The sequence below is a fragment of the Teleopsis dalmanni genome, chromosome 2, assembly GCF_002237135.1.
Source record: "Teleopsis dalmanni isolate 2A chromosome 2, ASM223713v2, whole genome shotgun sequence".
Lineage (NCBI taxonomy): Eukaryota > Metazoa > Arthropoda > Insecta > Diptera > Diopsidae > Teleopsis > Teleopsis dalmanni.
In genome coordinates this window covers 69,027,400-69,040,711 of record NC_051847.1, presented here as the reverse complement: position 1 = coordinate 69,040,711, position 13,312 = coordinate 69,027,400, and the positions used below count along the sequence as shown (strand labels likewise).

At 28.9% G+C, this 13,312-nt stretch overlaps 3 protein-coding genes across 6 annotated transcripts in view; 2 read left to right on the top strand and 1 right to left on the bottom strand.

Annotated features, from left to right (window-relative positions):
* The window catches only part of LOC119677818 (angiogenic factor with G patch and FHA domains 1-like), a 163,557-nt gene that overhangs the window by 92,931 nt on the left and 57,314 nt on the right, over positions 1–13,312 (bottom strand). The gene's annotated exons all lie outside the window — the stretch shown is intronic.
* On the top strand, positions 3,147–5,336 carry LOC119677821 (general transcription factor IIH subunit 5-like). 3 transcript variants are annotated; one of them, XM_038089355.1, is made up of 2 exons: positions 3,147–3,456; positions 4,403–5,336. In XM_038089355.1, exon 2 carries the CDS (start codon positions 4,678–4,680, stop codon positions 5,170–5,172), a length of 495 nt encoding a protein of 164 aa, XP_037945283.1. In that variant the 5' UTR covers positions 3,147–3,456; positions 4,403–4,677; the 3' UTR covers positions 5,173–5,336. The 3 variants fall into 3 exon arrangements, with proteins under 3 accessions (XP_037945283.1, XP_037945284.1, XP_037945282.1); XM_038089356.1 differs by lacking the exon at positions 3,147–3,456 and adding an exon at positions 3,502–3,669; XM_038089354.1 differs by lacking the exon at positions 3,147–3,456 and adding an exon at positions 3,506–3,669.
* LOC119677823 lies at positions 7,424–8,191 on the top strand. Its single transcript, XM_038089358.1, has 3 exons — positions 7,424–7,885; positions 7,947–8,067; positions 8,127–8,191. Exons 1-3 carry the CDS (start codon positions 7,682–7,684, stop codon positions 8,153–8,155), a joined length of 354 nt encoding a protein of 117 aa, XP_037945286.1. The 5' UTR covers positions 7,424–7,681; the 3' UTR covers positions 8,156–8,191.

The window sequence follows — 13,312 nt, the reverse complement described above, 5'->3', positions numbered from 1 at the left end:
AAAAGGTAAGAGTGTTACACCCAATCTAAAAGGTCTTGCAACAGTAAGTCTTGCACTTGGTGCAGATGATTTTGTTATAGAGTTATCACCAGAGAAGTTGTTGTCAAGTGGAGCATTGCGATCACGTAGCACTACAACGGTACGACCGAGCTTAAGGCCCGTTGCCTTGGCGTCATCTATACTAGCTACCGTATTATCGTCAATTTCCAAATAATACTGATTATTCAAAGAAATTTCTTGTAATTTTCCCATTTTCAGTTGTAAAATACGGAAGTTAATTGTATCGCCAGTTAACATATGAACTTCAGATGGTTCTAATATGATATTCGCCAAAACACTAATAAACACTTCAATTTTGTTCACATGACGGTATTCTTCATGCGGTAGACTAACTGTCACCTTAAAATTTAAAATAAATAAATGAGCAATTTTTATAATGGAATAAATCACTGAATTACCTTAGCAGTGCCAGTATTTATTCCTTCCAGTAATACCATATAGCCTTTCATACGCTGCACTTCAAACTTCTCTAAGGATGATGGCACTTCGTGATATTCACTTTCGCTAAACGATAAGAAACGCAACGCAGGCAGCCAACCTTTACTTTTGCTAGTAATTGAAGAGATTTCCCAATTAAATTCTACACCCTCTAAAGTTGTGAACGCATTGCCTTGAGAATCTTCGGCACGTAATTCAAAAGTTTCTGGCGCCTCCTCCAAGTATAATTGACGTGTCGTTGTGTGTACGCCAAGCTTATCAATAACATCAATAATAACATCACAACGCAATGTGGCATCAGTGGACAATGACTCGGCTAAAACAATCGCTGTGTTTCGCCGACGCTCCCGTGACACCACAGTAACAGTTGCACGATGAGAACATTCCTCGCTATCGTCATAAAGTGGTGTTATCAGTATCAAGTCCTGCCTCGATGAAGTCCTATTTAATTAATAACATAGTAACATTTGTTTAATATTCAAAAATTAAAGCTTTCAAAAGGTTTTAAGGTTATGTAGTTAAGCACCAACAGCCGGCAATAGCAACAACAATTTCTCACCATTTGAAACAGCCTTTTTCAATAACTTCCAATGTAAAATTTATGGATATTTTATCAAATATTGGTAATAGAACACGCGGATAGTTTAATTTTGTGCTTTCAACATTGTTTATAGTTATAAAACTAAACAAAAACAATAAAAGAAATACTTTTAATCTGCACATTTCGCGCCTTTCCTTATTCACACCTTCAACGCAAAAAGTCAAATGAAGACTCTCGCAAACAATTTGACAATTAGGGTTGCCAACGTAGCTATAAGCATGGTATGCATCGAAAGCGTTGACGCGAAATATTCGTTCGTGATTCGCAGCGAAATATTCGTTCGAAATTCGCAGCGAATATTCGTTCGTGATTCGCAACAAAATATTCGCTCGAAATTTTCTACGAAACATTCACTTTCTTCCGCATGTTAGTTTTAATGTCTTGTTGAGAGCATACAATTGGTTATAATATATATTATCATAGTGGTTATGCATATATTCATCGTAATAAAGGCAATATTTTTTATGCTAAAATAAACACAAAATCATATTTAAATCAAATATTTCATTATCAATGCTTATTTTACATGTTTATTAATATTTTTATAGTTTTCGAAAGCGCAAAATAAATATATATTAAGTTTTTAAATATAATTTGTTTAATCATTTTTATAATTCAATATTTATTATTTTTTTTATATATATAATTATTTATATTTATTATTATTATTTATTAATTATTCTTAAGCGCATGTTGATACGGAACCGAAATTACATTATTTAACTAAAATTTGAATTTTCTGTTGAAAGAACATTAAAATCACACAATTTTATTAATAAAAATTATGAAATGCAATTATATTAATATTAAATTAAAAATTAAATAAAATGTCGTACACAAAATTGACAACATGCCATTTTCATCCATTATAGTTGACATCATCTATTTTAGTTTTTTAAATGATTCGCCTTTGCATAAAGACACATTAAATGAATGAAATAAGTCTTGGCCAAAGCTATAAAAAGTTTTACTGCTTAATAATAATATTTTTTACAAAACTTATATGATATTTACACAGTCGTTTGAAAGTGTTTTTCATTCGTTGTTATTCATTTGTTCTCATTTCAAACAGCTGATTTGCCAATGTGCCTATTTGATTTCATTTTTGGCCTGTGCAAAAAAAATGTTGAATGAAGATAAAATATATTTTCAAACTTTACAATATAAACTGAAAACTTATTTCTAGTTTCGACCACATTTTTTGGATTTATTGTGCATTATTAAACCTGAAATACATCAGCCGTTCAATGTCAGCTTTATGATTTTGTAAAAAAAATTTAGCTAAAATAATTCATTTCTGTTTTATATCATTTTAACTATTTATTTCATATACTCTACCACTTACGAATAATTTCGAGAAATATATGAGAAGTTTGATATAGAAAATTCTGTTTATTAAAAAAAAACATGTGGTGTTGAGCTCGGACAGAATTACACTTAATATTTGTTACAGAAAAATTGTAAAAAAATTTAATTGTATATATATTAAATGATAAAAAAATTTATTAGCCCGTTCAAGCTACACAATTAAGTGCAATAAATGTCACATATTTCAATACATGGCATTAATTGAAATGCGATACGCAATAAATATCAAGCTATATTATATTAGATTTATGCCAATAAAAGGTAGTTTTATTTATATATTATTAGAATGAAACACCGAACATACTAAATAAAAATATTAAACAGACTTTAATATTATCAAAACTTCTTTTTGACATTTGTCATATATGTTTACATTATATGAAAAATGATTAATTACTAAACGAATAGTTAAATAAAACAATTGTAGGTCTAATCAAACATAATACATACTCTAAACGTAGTTTGAAATAAATATGGAAAATTTAATGTGAAATTTTACTGTTTATTTGTAGGCGGCTATATTGATATTTATATATATTGATATATATATATACATATTGATAGAATAATACTATTCACGAAACTATCTAAGTTTAAACAACTCATATTTATTTAAAACTCCAATAAGCAATTGCATGAGTTTTTTGTGCAAATATTCTTTCTATTAACTGTCCTATTATTCTATTATAATAACAATAATAGAACAATAACTGTTCTGTCAATTCTAATCTTATTGGAATGTGAAGGAAAATATAATCGAAAGAAACTGGAAAAAAATATTTATTCTAGCAAATCATATAATTTAACCAACAGCAGATTAGTCGGATGCAGAAGTGATTACAATCATAAAAATGACAAAAAAAAATTATAAGTGTAATAATTTTTACGTGTTAAATAAACGACCTAAGCTCAGTGAAAATCAAAAAACTTATTGATAAAAATTTACAAAATAATATTTATAGAATCCGTTCGGCAACACATTGTGGAAGGTAAACTGATTTACTATTGTGAATATAATTAAATTTGACAGATACGATGAGTGGTTGTTCTTGACGGATTTTTAAGTTATTCTACCAGCTGTATTTTGTTTAAGGGCTACAAACGCTAAGAAATATACAAAATTTATATTATTTTTTGTGGAGTTTTATTTTATATATTTATTTTAAGATGGTAAATGTTATGAAAGGAGTGTTAGTTAAATGGTGAGTGAATATAATATAGTTTTAGTAAATCTGCATAACTTGTAAGAAATGCTTGATATTTGTTTATGTTTTGAATTGTAAGTTGTAACAAATAAATGTTAGAATAATTTCATATATTTTGTGTATTTCGTTAAGCTGATTGCTTAACTTAAGCTTGAATAAAGTATTTACATTAAAATTACCGATGAAATACCAGCATCTTCATAGGTTGCCATCAGTTAATGAGAAAGCATTCAGTAAATCTGCTCCTGCAGTAGAAAGGAAATTTCCATTTAAAAGTATTTTTCAACTAATTTTACTTTAGTTCCTAATGTTATTACATTTACAGCTCATTTTACTTCATATATAACAGTTTAAAGCTGTTTATTTATCAAATCAATTTTCTCGATTTGACTTTGCCATTTACTTTTGCTGAGTGTGTCGCTGCACTTTCACTGGAATATAGAAATTGGTTGCTTGATAAATGCTAAGAAATAGCCAATAATATATCATGTAAGCAATGAATGTTTTACCTTTTGTCTTCTCACCAAATCTTATAGTGGTTTTAACTCATTGCACCTTGATATGTTTTTGTCTAGGAAATATACGAATCACCTTCGAACCGATTTCTTTTTAAGGTCCTTCTCTGCTACAGCAAAATTTTAGAGGTTTAACATTTCTTTTATGCATTGAAAAATATCATTAAGCATGTGCATTTATTATAAATGTGTCTAATGTATTTGATTTTTTCCAGTGATCCGGCTATGAAACAATTTCTGCTACATTTAGATGAAACTTTATCATTGGGCTGCAAATTCATAATCCAAGACTTAGATGATAATCACCTATTCATATCAACTGAAATCGTCGAAACTCTGCAAGCACGCATTGATGACCTAATGGATCGCATTAATGTATCAGTGCATGAAAAGTAAAAAATAAACTCCATAACACCTAACTCCGTATACCTTCAATATCCATATCCACAACAAAATTTAATAATAATTTGTAATTACTTTGTCACTCGATATGTCCAACAACAAATCATTCAACCTCACTACGGAAACAGCAAAACAACGTGCACTATATGCAGTCACATCCAATGCAACACCAAAAACAGCACAGCAAAAGGATTTAGAAGAAGATATTTCGAACCACAAGTCAGTTTCCATTATGTCGAAGAAAACGTCTAAGTTGGGAGATAATAATGGAAAACAAAAGAAACGTAAAAAGCGTAAGAGAGCACACAAAAAACTTCGAATGAACTTTCAACAATTTCTAGATAGCGAAAAACGTTGTTGTAGTGAGTATGCTCTAATTTACATGCAAGCTGCAGCACCAGCACCAAAGGTTCCACCTCGTAAATATTGTGCTGTGTGTGGCTACTATTCTAATTATACCTGTACTGTGTGCAGCACTCGCTTTTGTAGTGTTCCGTGCATGCAGATCCATCAGAACACACGTTGTGCTGCTCCTAACAGCAGCTTCTGCAGTATGAATCAGACAGCAAATTTAGTTGACTAGTATTCATACTATATGGGAAATATTTTTAAATTTTTCACTTAATTTTATTTTATTTTCTTTTAATTATAAATACTAAAGTCTCAAACTCATATATTGCTCTTGCAAAATAGTAAGTGAACGTAACAAATAATATATATTTTTTAATGTTAATTTTTTCTTGCCGAGAGTGACGCGTCTTTATAACGAAATATATATTTTTTTATATTCTTATTTATTTACTTTATGAATCTATAATTAATTCTTGTGTTTATACAAATAAATTTCAAAAAACAATAAAAAATATATTTATATCAAAATAAAACTTACTTAATTTGTTTTACTTGCCTCCATAATTATTGCGGAATTGATAACAAATAATTTTGGAAAATATTTTAAAATTAATTTTCTAATGGGATCCATTATAAGCAGACGCTGATGGGCCCAGCAAAAGGTGCGTTGATACCTGAGTTTCAAATTTGGCAGGACCCGAGTTCGATTCCTGGTAGTTGTAGTTTCAAAAAATTATTTACGAATAATTAAATACAAGAATTATTTCCAAGACCACAGTTTAATAATCTAAAGAACAAAATCATCTTATAAAATACATAATGAGTATTATTAAATCTGATATAAAATAAGTTACATCTTAGCTTTAAGATGGGTACAAAGAATGTATCGCAAACAATTTATAAAACAAGGGCAGTTATTGCTATCCGTAGTTTAGACGAGCTGAGGTAATTCAAGAAAAGCAGCACATGTTCATTTTTTCAAAAAACTTGTTAATATTATAATTACCTTTAGTTTAAAATTTTTTAAATCTCTTATAAATGGCTTAAAAATTTCCTACCATAAAATATATCACGTAGGTATTAATAGATTTATTATATATTATTAAATATAATATATCTATTAATCAGTCATTTTTGGCATTGGTTTCGACTATGGAATGAATGTAAGGCCACATGTGGTTCCTTGACTCCTTAACACATAACATTATGTATGTTAAAATGTCAAAAATCCACAAAAGTTAATATGAATTTTATAAACTCTAATAATATATAATATAATATATATATAATATAATACATATATAGTATAAAAAATATATATAATATATATATAAATAATATATATAATAATACGAATTTTATAAATATGTTAGTCTTCAACCTACAGTTGAAAACCAAGTTAAAAATCTGATTAGAACAACCAATCAACGCGGTTGTCACTTAATTTGAATTTTATTCACAATAGTAGACAGGTTTAGTTTCCGCAACGTGCTGCCAAACGGATTCGATATATATTACTTCGTCAAAATATTGTTGAACAGTGAAATACAATACAGTAAAAATTATATATTGCGTTGATATTTAATAAATCTAACATAAGAAATAAAAACTGATATATTTAAATGTGAAATCGAAACTTCATTTATAATAAAAAGCATTTGATGTAATAAATATTTTATTCTTATTTGAATCATGATGAAAACAATGTAGTTACTGTTGTAACTTAATAATAAGATAAGATATAAATAATGAGACAATTTAAGATTGCTAATTAGGTAGTGTCATACCAATTGGTTTATTCATATTAAAAGTAGTTTTCGTCAGACTAAAGGCCATGTTATGATTGCAGTTACAGTCATCCAATTCTTTCAATTTGTGGACGTCATGGTTTTGTTTGTTTCGGTTGCAGTCACTACAAGAATACCAAAACTTTAATGCTATGTTGCTAATTTTTATTTTGAAAAATGGAAACTGTTGAACATTTCGGATTTCGATAAAAGGTATACTTTAATTTTTGAACATTTAAAAAATGTAAAATATGTTACATTTAAGCTAGAAGAACATAGAGAGAAAAGTTTACAAAGGTGATTCAAACTATATCGCATTCATAAAGTAAATTTAGTATACTTTGTTAGTTATATATAAAGTAATATTCATATATTCATATTATGTATAATAATTTAATAAGGTTATTTTTGAAATGTTGGTAAGTTAAATGTAAGTAATAGAAAATAAGCGAAAATAGAAAAATTTATAACTCTTTATACAGAAATTATTGAATTTATAAATCCTTTATATAATTCATTACAAATCTTGAAAAATAAAGAAGAATTATTTCATTTTTCATTCTCTAAACGATATATTACATTTTTAAAACACATTCAATTGTATTTCCAGAGTGTACTCAAAATATTAAAATTTGACAAAATATTCAACGTAGCCAGCTAGAATCTGCATTTTGGTTAATTGAAATACATATATTTATTGTATTGCAATTTATCAATAGATATTAATGCCAGCCATCAACTAGAAAATACAAAGAGAACAAATACATACCGTATGATTGAGAGATACAAAATATTTGCCACATCTAGAACTGCAGTGAAAATGACAACTAATCAAAGTTGGCAATGCGGCCAATAAGCAAGCTGACAGCAGATTTTTTGTACGATAGGAAAGTGCATTATTTGTTTTTCAATTATATTATTAAATTTATTATTTTAATGTAATATGTATAATTCATGATGAGTAATACATCAGATTCAGGAGATAGTGTGAATTGTGAAAATAAAACTGTTAGGGAAAGTAATTTTTCAGTTGTGGCATTAGATTCTTTAAAAGAATTCGATCAAGAACAGTTATTTCAATATGTCCAAAAGCTTCAACCGCTCTACTTGAAGTGCAAGAAAAAATTACAAAATTTCAAAAACAGAGCAAAACTTCTGGTAAATAATAATAATTATTTATTTAATATAATATGTGTACTATATTTTATGTTCTCTTAAGGAAAAAACAGTTCAACTTTTGAATGATGATAAAAGCCAAAACGCTGGAGAAAACACAAATGAGGAAAATAAAGACTCCCTAACTCAAACTGAAGACGCGCAAAAAGAACAAAAAGATGTTTGTAAGTAAAACCTTTAAATGTATGACCGAATAATATAGTAAGAATATGATAACAAATAGCAAATCGCATAACTGTAGGAATACTTTAGGGACTTCCTTCGATTATTGTAGTTGTAACCTGTATTTCTGTGTCGGCTGAACTTCAAAAGGAGGTAATGGTCGCTGAGTGGCTTTAGTATGTAAACTCGGTCGATTTTGGATCCGGAACTAAATTTTAACTGTCACTATTCTATATTGAGTTAATTATGTTGCAAGTGTTGCAAATTTTGTTCCAGCAATGTTGTAGAAAGCTACAATCACTGTTCTGAGACAAAATATTGTTTTTTTGCATGAATCTTACATATTACTAACATAATTAAACATGAGTTCAAATTACTGTTGTAATTTTTTACACTGATTTCTAGCAGTGTATATAAGGCAGTGTTATATATTTAGAAAAAAGTCAGTTTATTTGCGACTGTGTTGGGGTTATAATTTTCTGCCACAAATTTTCTGTATATGTCATGTCTTATCCACGTCTTATCCAGAACATAAAACTGGCTATACATCCTAAAATATATATACTAAAATAAAAATGATGGAACAGGGATAAAATTTGCAAGAGCTATCATTAAGATATATTATATTATAAGATAATCATTAGGTACTTGTCAAGATAAAATGCGTGACAGCTCTAAATGATATTAGCGGCTCTCAGAGTATTGTAAAATACGACACTGCAGCAGAATGATTTTAAAGGATGCTGCAGGGCCAACAAATTAGAAAGATGGAATGCAAATCTATCCCTACATAACGACAGCATCGATATTGGAATATCTAACGCAATTTTTATATTAACAAGTAAAAGTTAAGCACGTTGCTATGTACTGATCTCAATTGAGTTCGGACAGTACTTGCAACAAGGGAGTCATCGTTCTGCCTAAAAGCTGTTTAGCGGGGCTTGTTAAGAATTTTGTTTTTGCCAACCTTGGTCTTTAAGATGATATTGCCACTGTAAATTCTTGACCTCACGTTTATATTGTTGTTGTAACCCACTTGGAACTATTTGTGGCTTCTTGGGAGGTGTCGAACGGCACTTGATCGTCGTTGGCAAAGAGTGGCTGTGTACATAGACCTGACAATTCTCTTCTAAGTAGGCATGGTATCAGTCGAGGAGTGTTTATACTTGTAGAAGAAAAAAGAAATACTTTAACACTTCTTCTGTACTAGAATACATGTAGTTAAGAACAGCATTAGGTCCTAAGACAATTATGCTTTTAATTTTCTCAAGGAAGTACACAATATAAGCTTAATCAGATTTTGTGGTTAAAAGATTTGCGAAATGATTTTTAAAGTAATATCACTCAAGGTCTCGCGTCAAGAAGTATTATAACAACGGATCTGTGGAGTTCTAAATGAATTAATGAACTAAACTGCCACAATAACCTAACTCAACCTAAGCTATTAAAGTATTTTTAATATTTATTTTCTTAATAATCATATATTCATTTTTCAAGTATTAGCTATGAATTAAAATTACAGACTTTACATATCTATCTTTGGTTATTCATTAACCGATTAAAGTCTGCCTTAAGTCCGCTCTTACGATTTTGATGAAATTTTAATGTATTTCTATTAGAGATCATAGAAGTTAAATCAAACATTTTTTTGACATCTGGAAATATTCCTGAGATATAGCATAGGTATTTAAATACCTAACGCGTTGGTGTGTTAATTCTTCTATTAATTTTACATAATTTGCATCTCTATTGCATATAGAACACATTAAATTGCCTAATAATGGTGAGGGGTTCTGTGTTTTTCTCATTACCCAATATTTCGCAACAGTTTTGCCAAGCATTTTCCGACATAAAAAAACCATGATTTCAACCTCTGAAAAACTAACGTTAACCAGGTAAAAATTATGCTGTTCTATTTTTATGTTATAGGTTCATCCTTGCCCTTTACTATAAAAAAAAAATTTTTTTTATGATATCTTTTACTTAGATCGCACTAGCATAGTTGACGTGTCTACACTTTAACGGGTATTTAAATATCCACTATGCTAAAATGGGTTTAAAAAAACCGATATATATGATAGCATTTATTAAATTACACAAAGAATCAATAGAAAGAAAGAGAAGTATGAGTAGGTAAATGTTAACGATTTCCGTTAATATACCGTCTATATATTGTCTATAGACCATCTATGATTGTCAATCATTTGCTATAAAAAATTTCACTAGAAAAGGACAGTGATGCAACAACAAAACACATTATGAAACCGGTTTCAGGTTTTTAGTAAAATGGACAATACTATTCGTATAAGCATAGCTGTGTTATAGTAGATCAGATATTCGTGGCTTGAAAATCTGTTTTATAGTTTCATGTGAATAACTATTTTTTGTGTTATCTGCTTTCACTTCGTATTAAAGTACAGTTGTCTCTGTTGTATTATATAGAATCCCAATTATTTAAAACATTGATACTTAAAACAAAAAATTATAATTTTAAAATATTTTATTAGAGAAAAATCAACTTATGTACTAAGATTTCAATATTCTAAAATAGGAATTATTTCTGACGACTGGCGACGGCAGCAACTAAAGCAGCTCCTCGTCCAGATCCATCCTCCGACAGCATTATATCAAATTTAATGCCGGGGGTTACAAATTTACGCATAGTTACACGCATGTAAGCATCAAATTTCGGATGATGTTTATACACAGAACCATCCACACCTATGACAACGTTCGGTTCGTTGATTCTATTCACAAGACCGGCTAAGCCTACAGCAACTAAATTAGCAGCTCGTTGCGCTACGCACTCACACATGAATCTTAATTTCTGGCAGTCTTCTATATTCACTTTTTCCGATCCAAAAAGTTCTTTTAGTATATTTTTCGTATTTGTAAAATCAGGAAAGGTGTCTGCTTCGATTCTAGATAACATTTCTGTTTTAAAACAACCCACTTCCTTGTTCAATACTTCCAAAATTTTATTTTTATTTGCTGAGCGTAAAAACATAAGATTCTCTTTAGTGGCCTTATGCAATGCAAGGCGTACAAGTTCTCCCAGATACATTCCTTTAAAAAAAGTAAGAATAATAATAATTGATTTATTAAAAGTATAATAAAATCTTAGCATTTTTGCAATGGGAATATTTTTCTAAGAGTTACATGATTTTGGCATGAAAATTTGAAACATATGCCTAAGGTTTAATGTCGCTTTCTGACTTTATCAGCTCATATCATATCATATGCATATGTTATCACAACTAAATTACCATCACATATACAAAATATTGAATAAAAACATTAGCTCATTAATGTTGTTTGACACACCTCAAAAATATAAACAATGCCATAAAGCTTTATTCGATATCAGTGGATAAGATCTTTAAAGATATGGATTCTTGGAATTATTTTTATAAATTGCACGTAATCCAATAATTCCATTGAAAAATATTTTTATGGGATTGATAAGGAAGGCAGTATCAAAACGCTACATTTTCTATGTTTTTATTATCTGCTCACTTTGTTTAGTTTTAGGATCTGTTTTTTTTAAATCTCTTTGATGCCCTACTAAGAGAAGTCCACGTTCTTTATGTAAAGTGCCTGAAGAATGATTTGATTTATAATTTGTAAGCATTCGTTTGTTGATGAATTTATGCACTTTCGATCTGAAATATACAGATTATATTAATAAAATCTTGGTGGATTAAGTGGAAAAACGTTAACAGAACATTTCAATTTGATGAAAAGGTTTAATAGTATGTAAAATTAGCTTAAATATATGTGTTCTTATAGGTCAATCTCCCCAAACAATGGGAATTATTTTGGGAACTTCAATTTGGTTTGTGTTAATATGTATAGTCAGAAGTTTTAGTATGGAATAATAAAGACCAACTTGATGGTACTAGGTTATGTTTTAAATATCTGCTGAGAAGTATGATCGATATATGACGAGCGTTGATTATGTTCCTAATACTGGTACATAACTTAGTAGAGGAAAAAAAACAGACTGTGATAACTGTTGGTTTTATATAATATAGAAAGTGGATTAGGTACGGTCATGAAGATTGTGTACTTTGTTTTTAATCCTAAGTTGTTGAAATAATGCCAACAACAGTAGGCATAATATCTGGATAATGAATAATGATATTGGATACCATACTATCCTTTAAGGATAATCTTTATGCATATTAATAAAAGCATATTCAGCCTGTGTTGCTTTCTCAATGATCAGCAAATAGAGTCCGAAAAAATAATATCCTTACAGCAGTAATAAAATCTTGGTGGTATTATTTACGGATAAGATCCTGAACATAAATATCCCTGTAGTATTATCTAGGGACAAGATTCTTTAGATAAATATATGTAATTGAATTCCCATAAGCTGGGAATACTACATGCTATATAGCAATCTATAATAATAACCAACTATCAATGAAAAACAGTTTGCGATTATCTCATACCGATTTTTTAAACAGGTATATAATTTCTAATATTGTATAATGTCATGTCCGAAACAATCATTTTTGATTCTCTTGCTTACTGAAAATGTATAGACTTTATCAAGCGAAATCTGAGTAATAAATCTTAATTTGTGATAAACAGTACAAATAGTGACATAGACATAGTCTAGTCCATTTAATTTTATACTTAATTTTTTAATGTCGGGAACCCATAGGTCTCGAATTATTACTATTAAATATCAATGAATAATATAGTTTTGTTGTTTTTGTATTTGGACAAAGAATTTGGTTTTTGAGACAGAGCAAAAAATAAATATATAAATAAAATGAATGATGTAATTGTTAGGTTATGTTGTCGTTATTCACGATAATTTATGCAAACACTTTGGTTAAGAAGAGAGTCATTGTGCCGTAGCATAAACTCTGATTTGAAACTTATCCTCGAAATCAAGGAATCCAATCGACTTTAAAATATATTTATCATCTATCTCAGTAGCGTTGATATAGGTGGAGAATTATTTATGGGATCCTGGGAACTATTCAGCATGAAATTTTCATAATACAAAAGCTATGTTACTTATAAAGTAATATATTATATATTAAAAAATATAAAACATAATAATAAAAAGATATTTATATGGAACTATTTTTTAAAAGCTAATTTCTTCAATTTTCAAATAGTCCTTTTAAATAGAGTAGGCTTTATACTCCCAATCATTTCGGAGTACAGACTATGCAGAGTAGTTCAGAGTACTTATTCATCTCGTAAAGTAAACAATTTATATATATA

Bases quoted from the DNA above. Each gene is read 5' to 3' on its own strand.
- LOC119677823 (XM_038089358.1), top strand. From the start codon at position 7,682: ATGATGAGTAATACATCAGATTCAGGAGATAGTGTGAATTGTGAAAAT. The intron at 7,886-7,946 runs GTAAATAATAAT...TGTTCTCTTAAG, and splicing joins AAAACAGAGCAAAACTTCTG to GAAAAAACAGTTCAACTTTT. The intron at 8,068-8,126 runs GTAAGTAAAACC...GATAACAAATAG, and splicing joins AAAAGAACAAAAAGATGTTT to CAAATCGCATAACTGTAGGA.
- LOC119677821 (XM_038089355.1), top strand. From the start codon at position 4,678: ATGTCCAACAACAAATCATTCAACCTCACTACGGAAACAGCAAAACAA.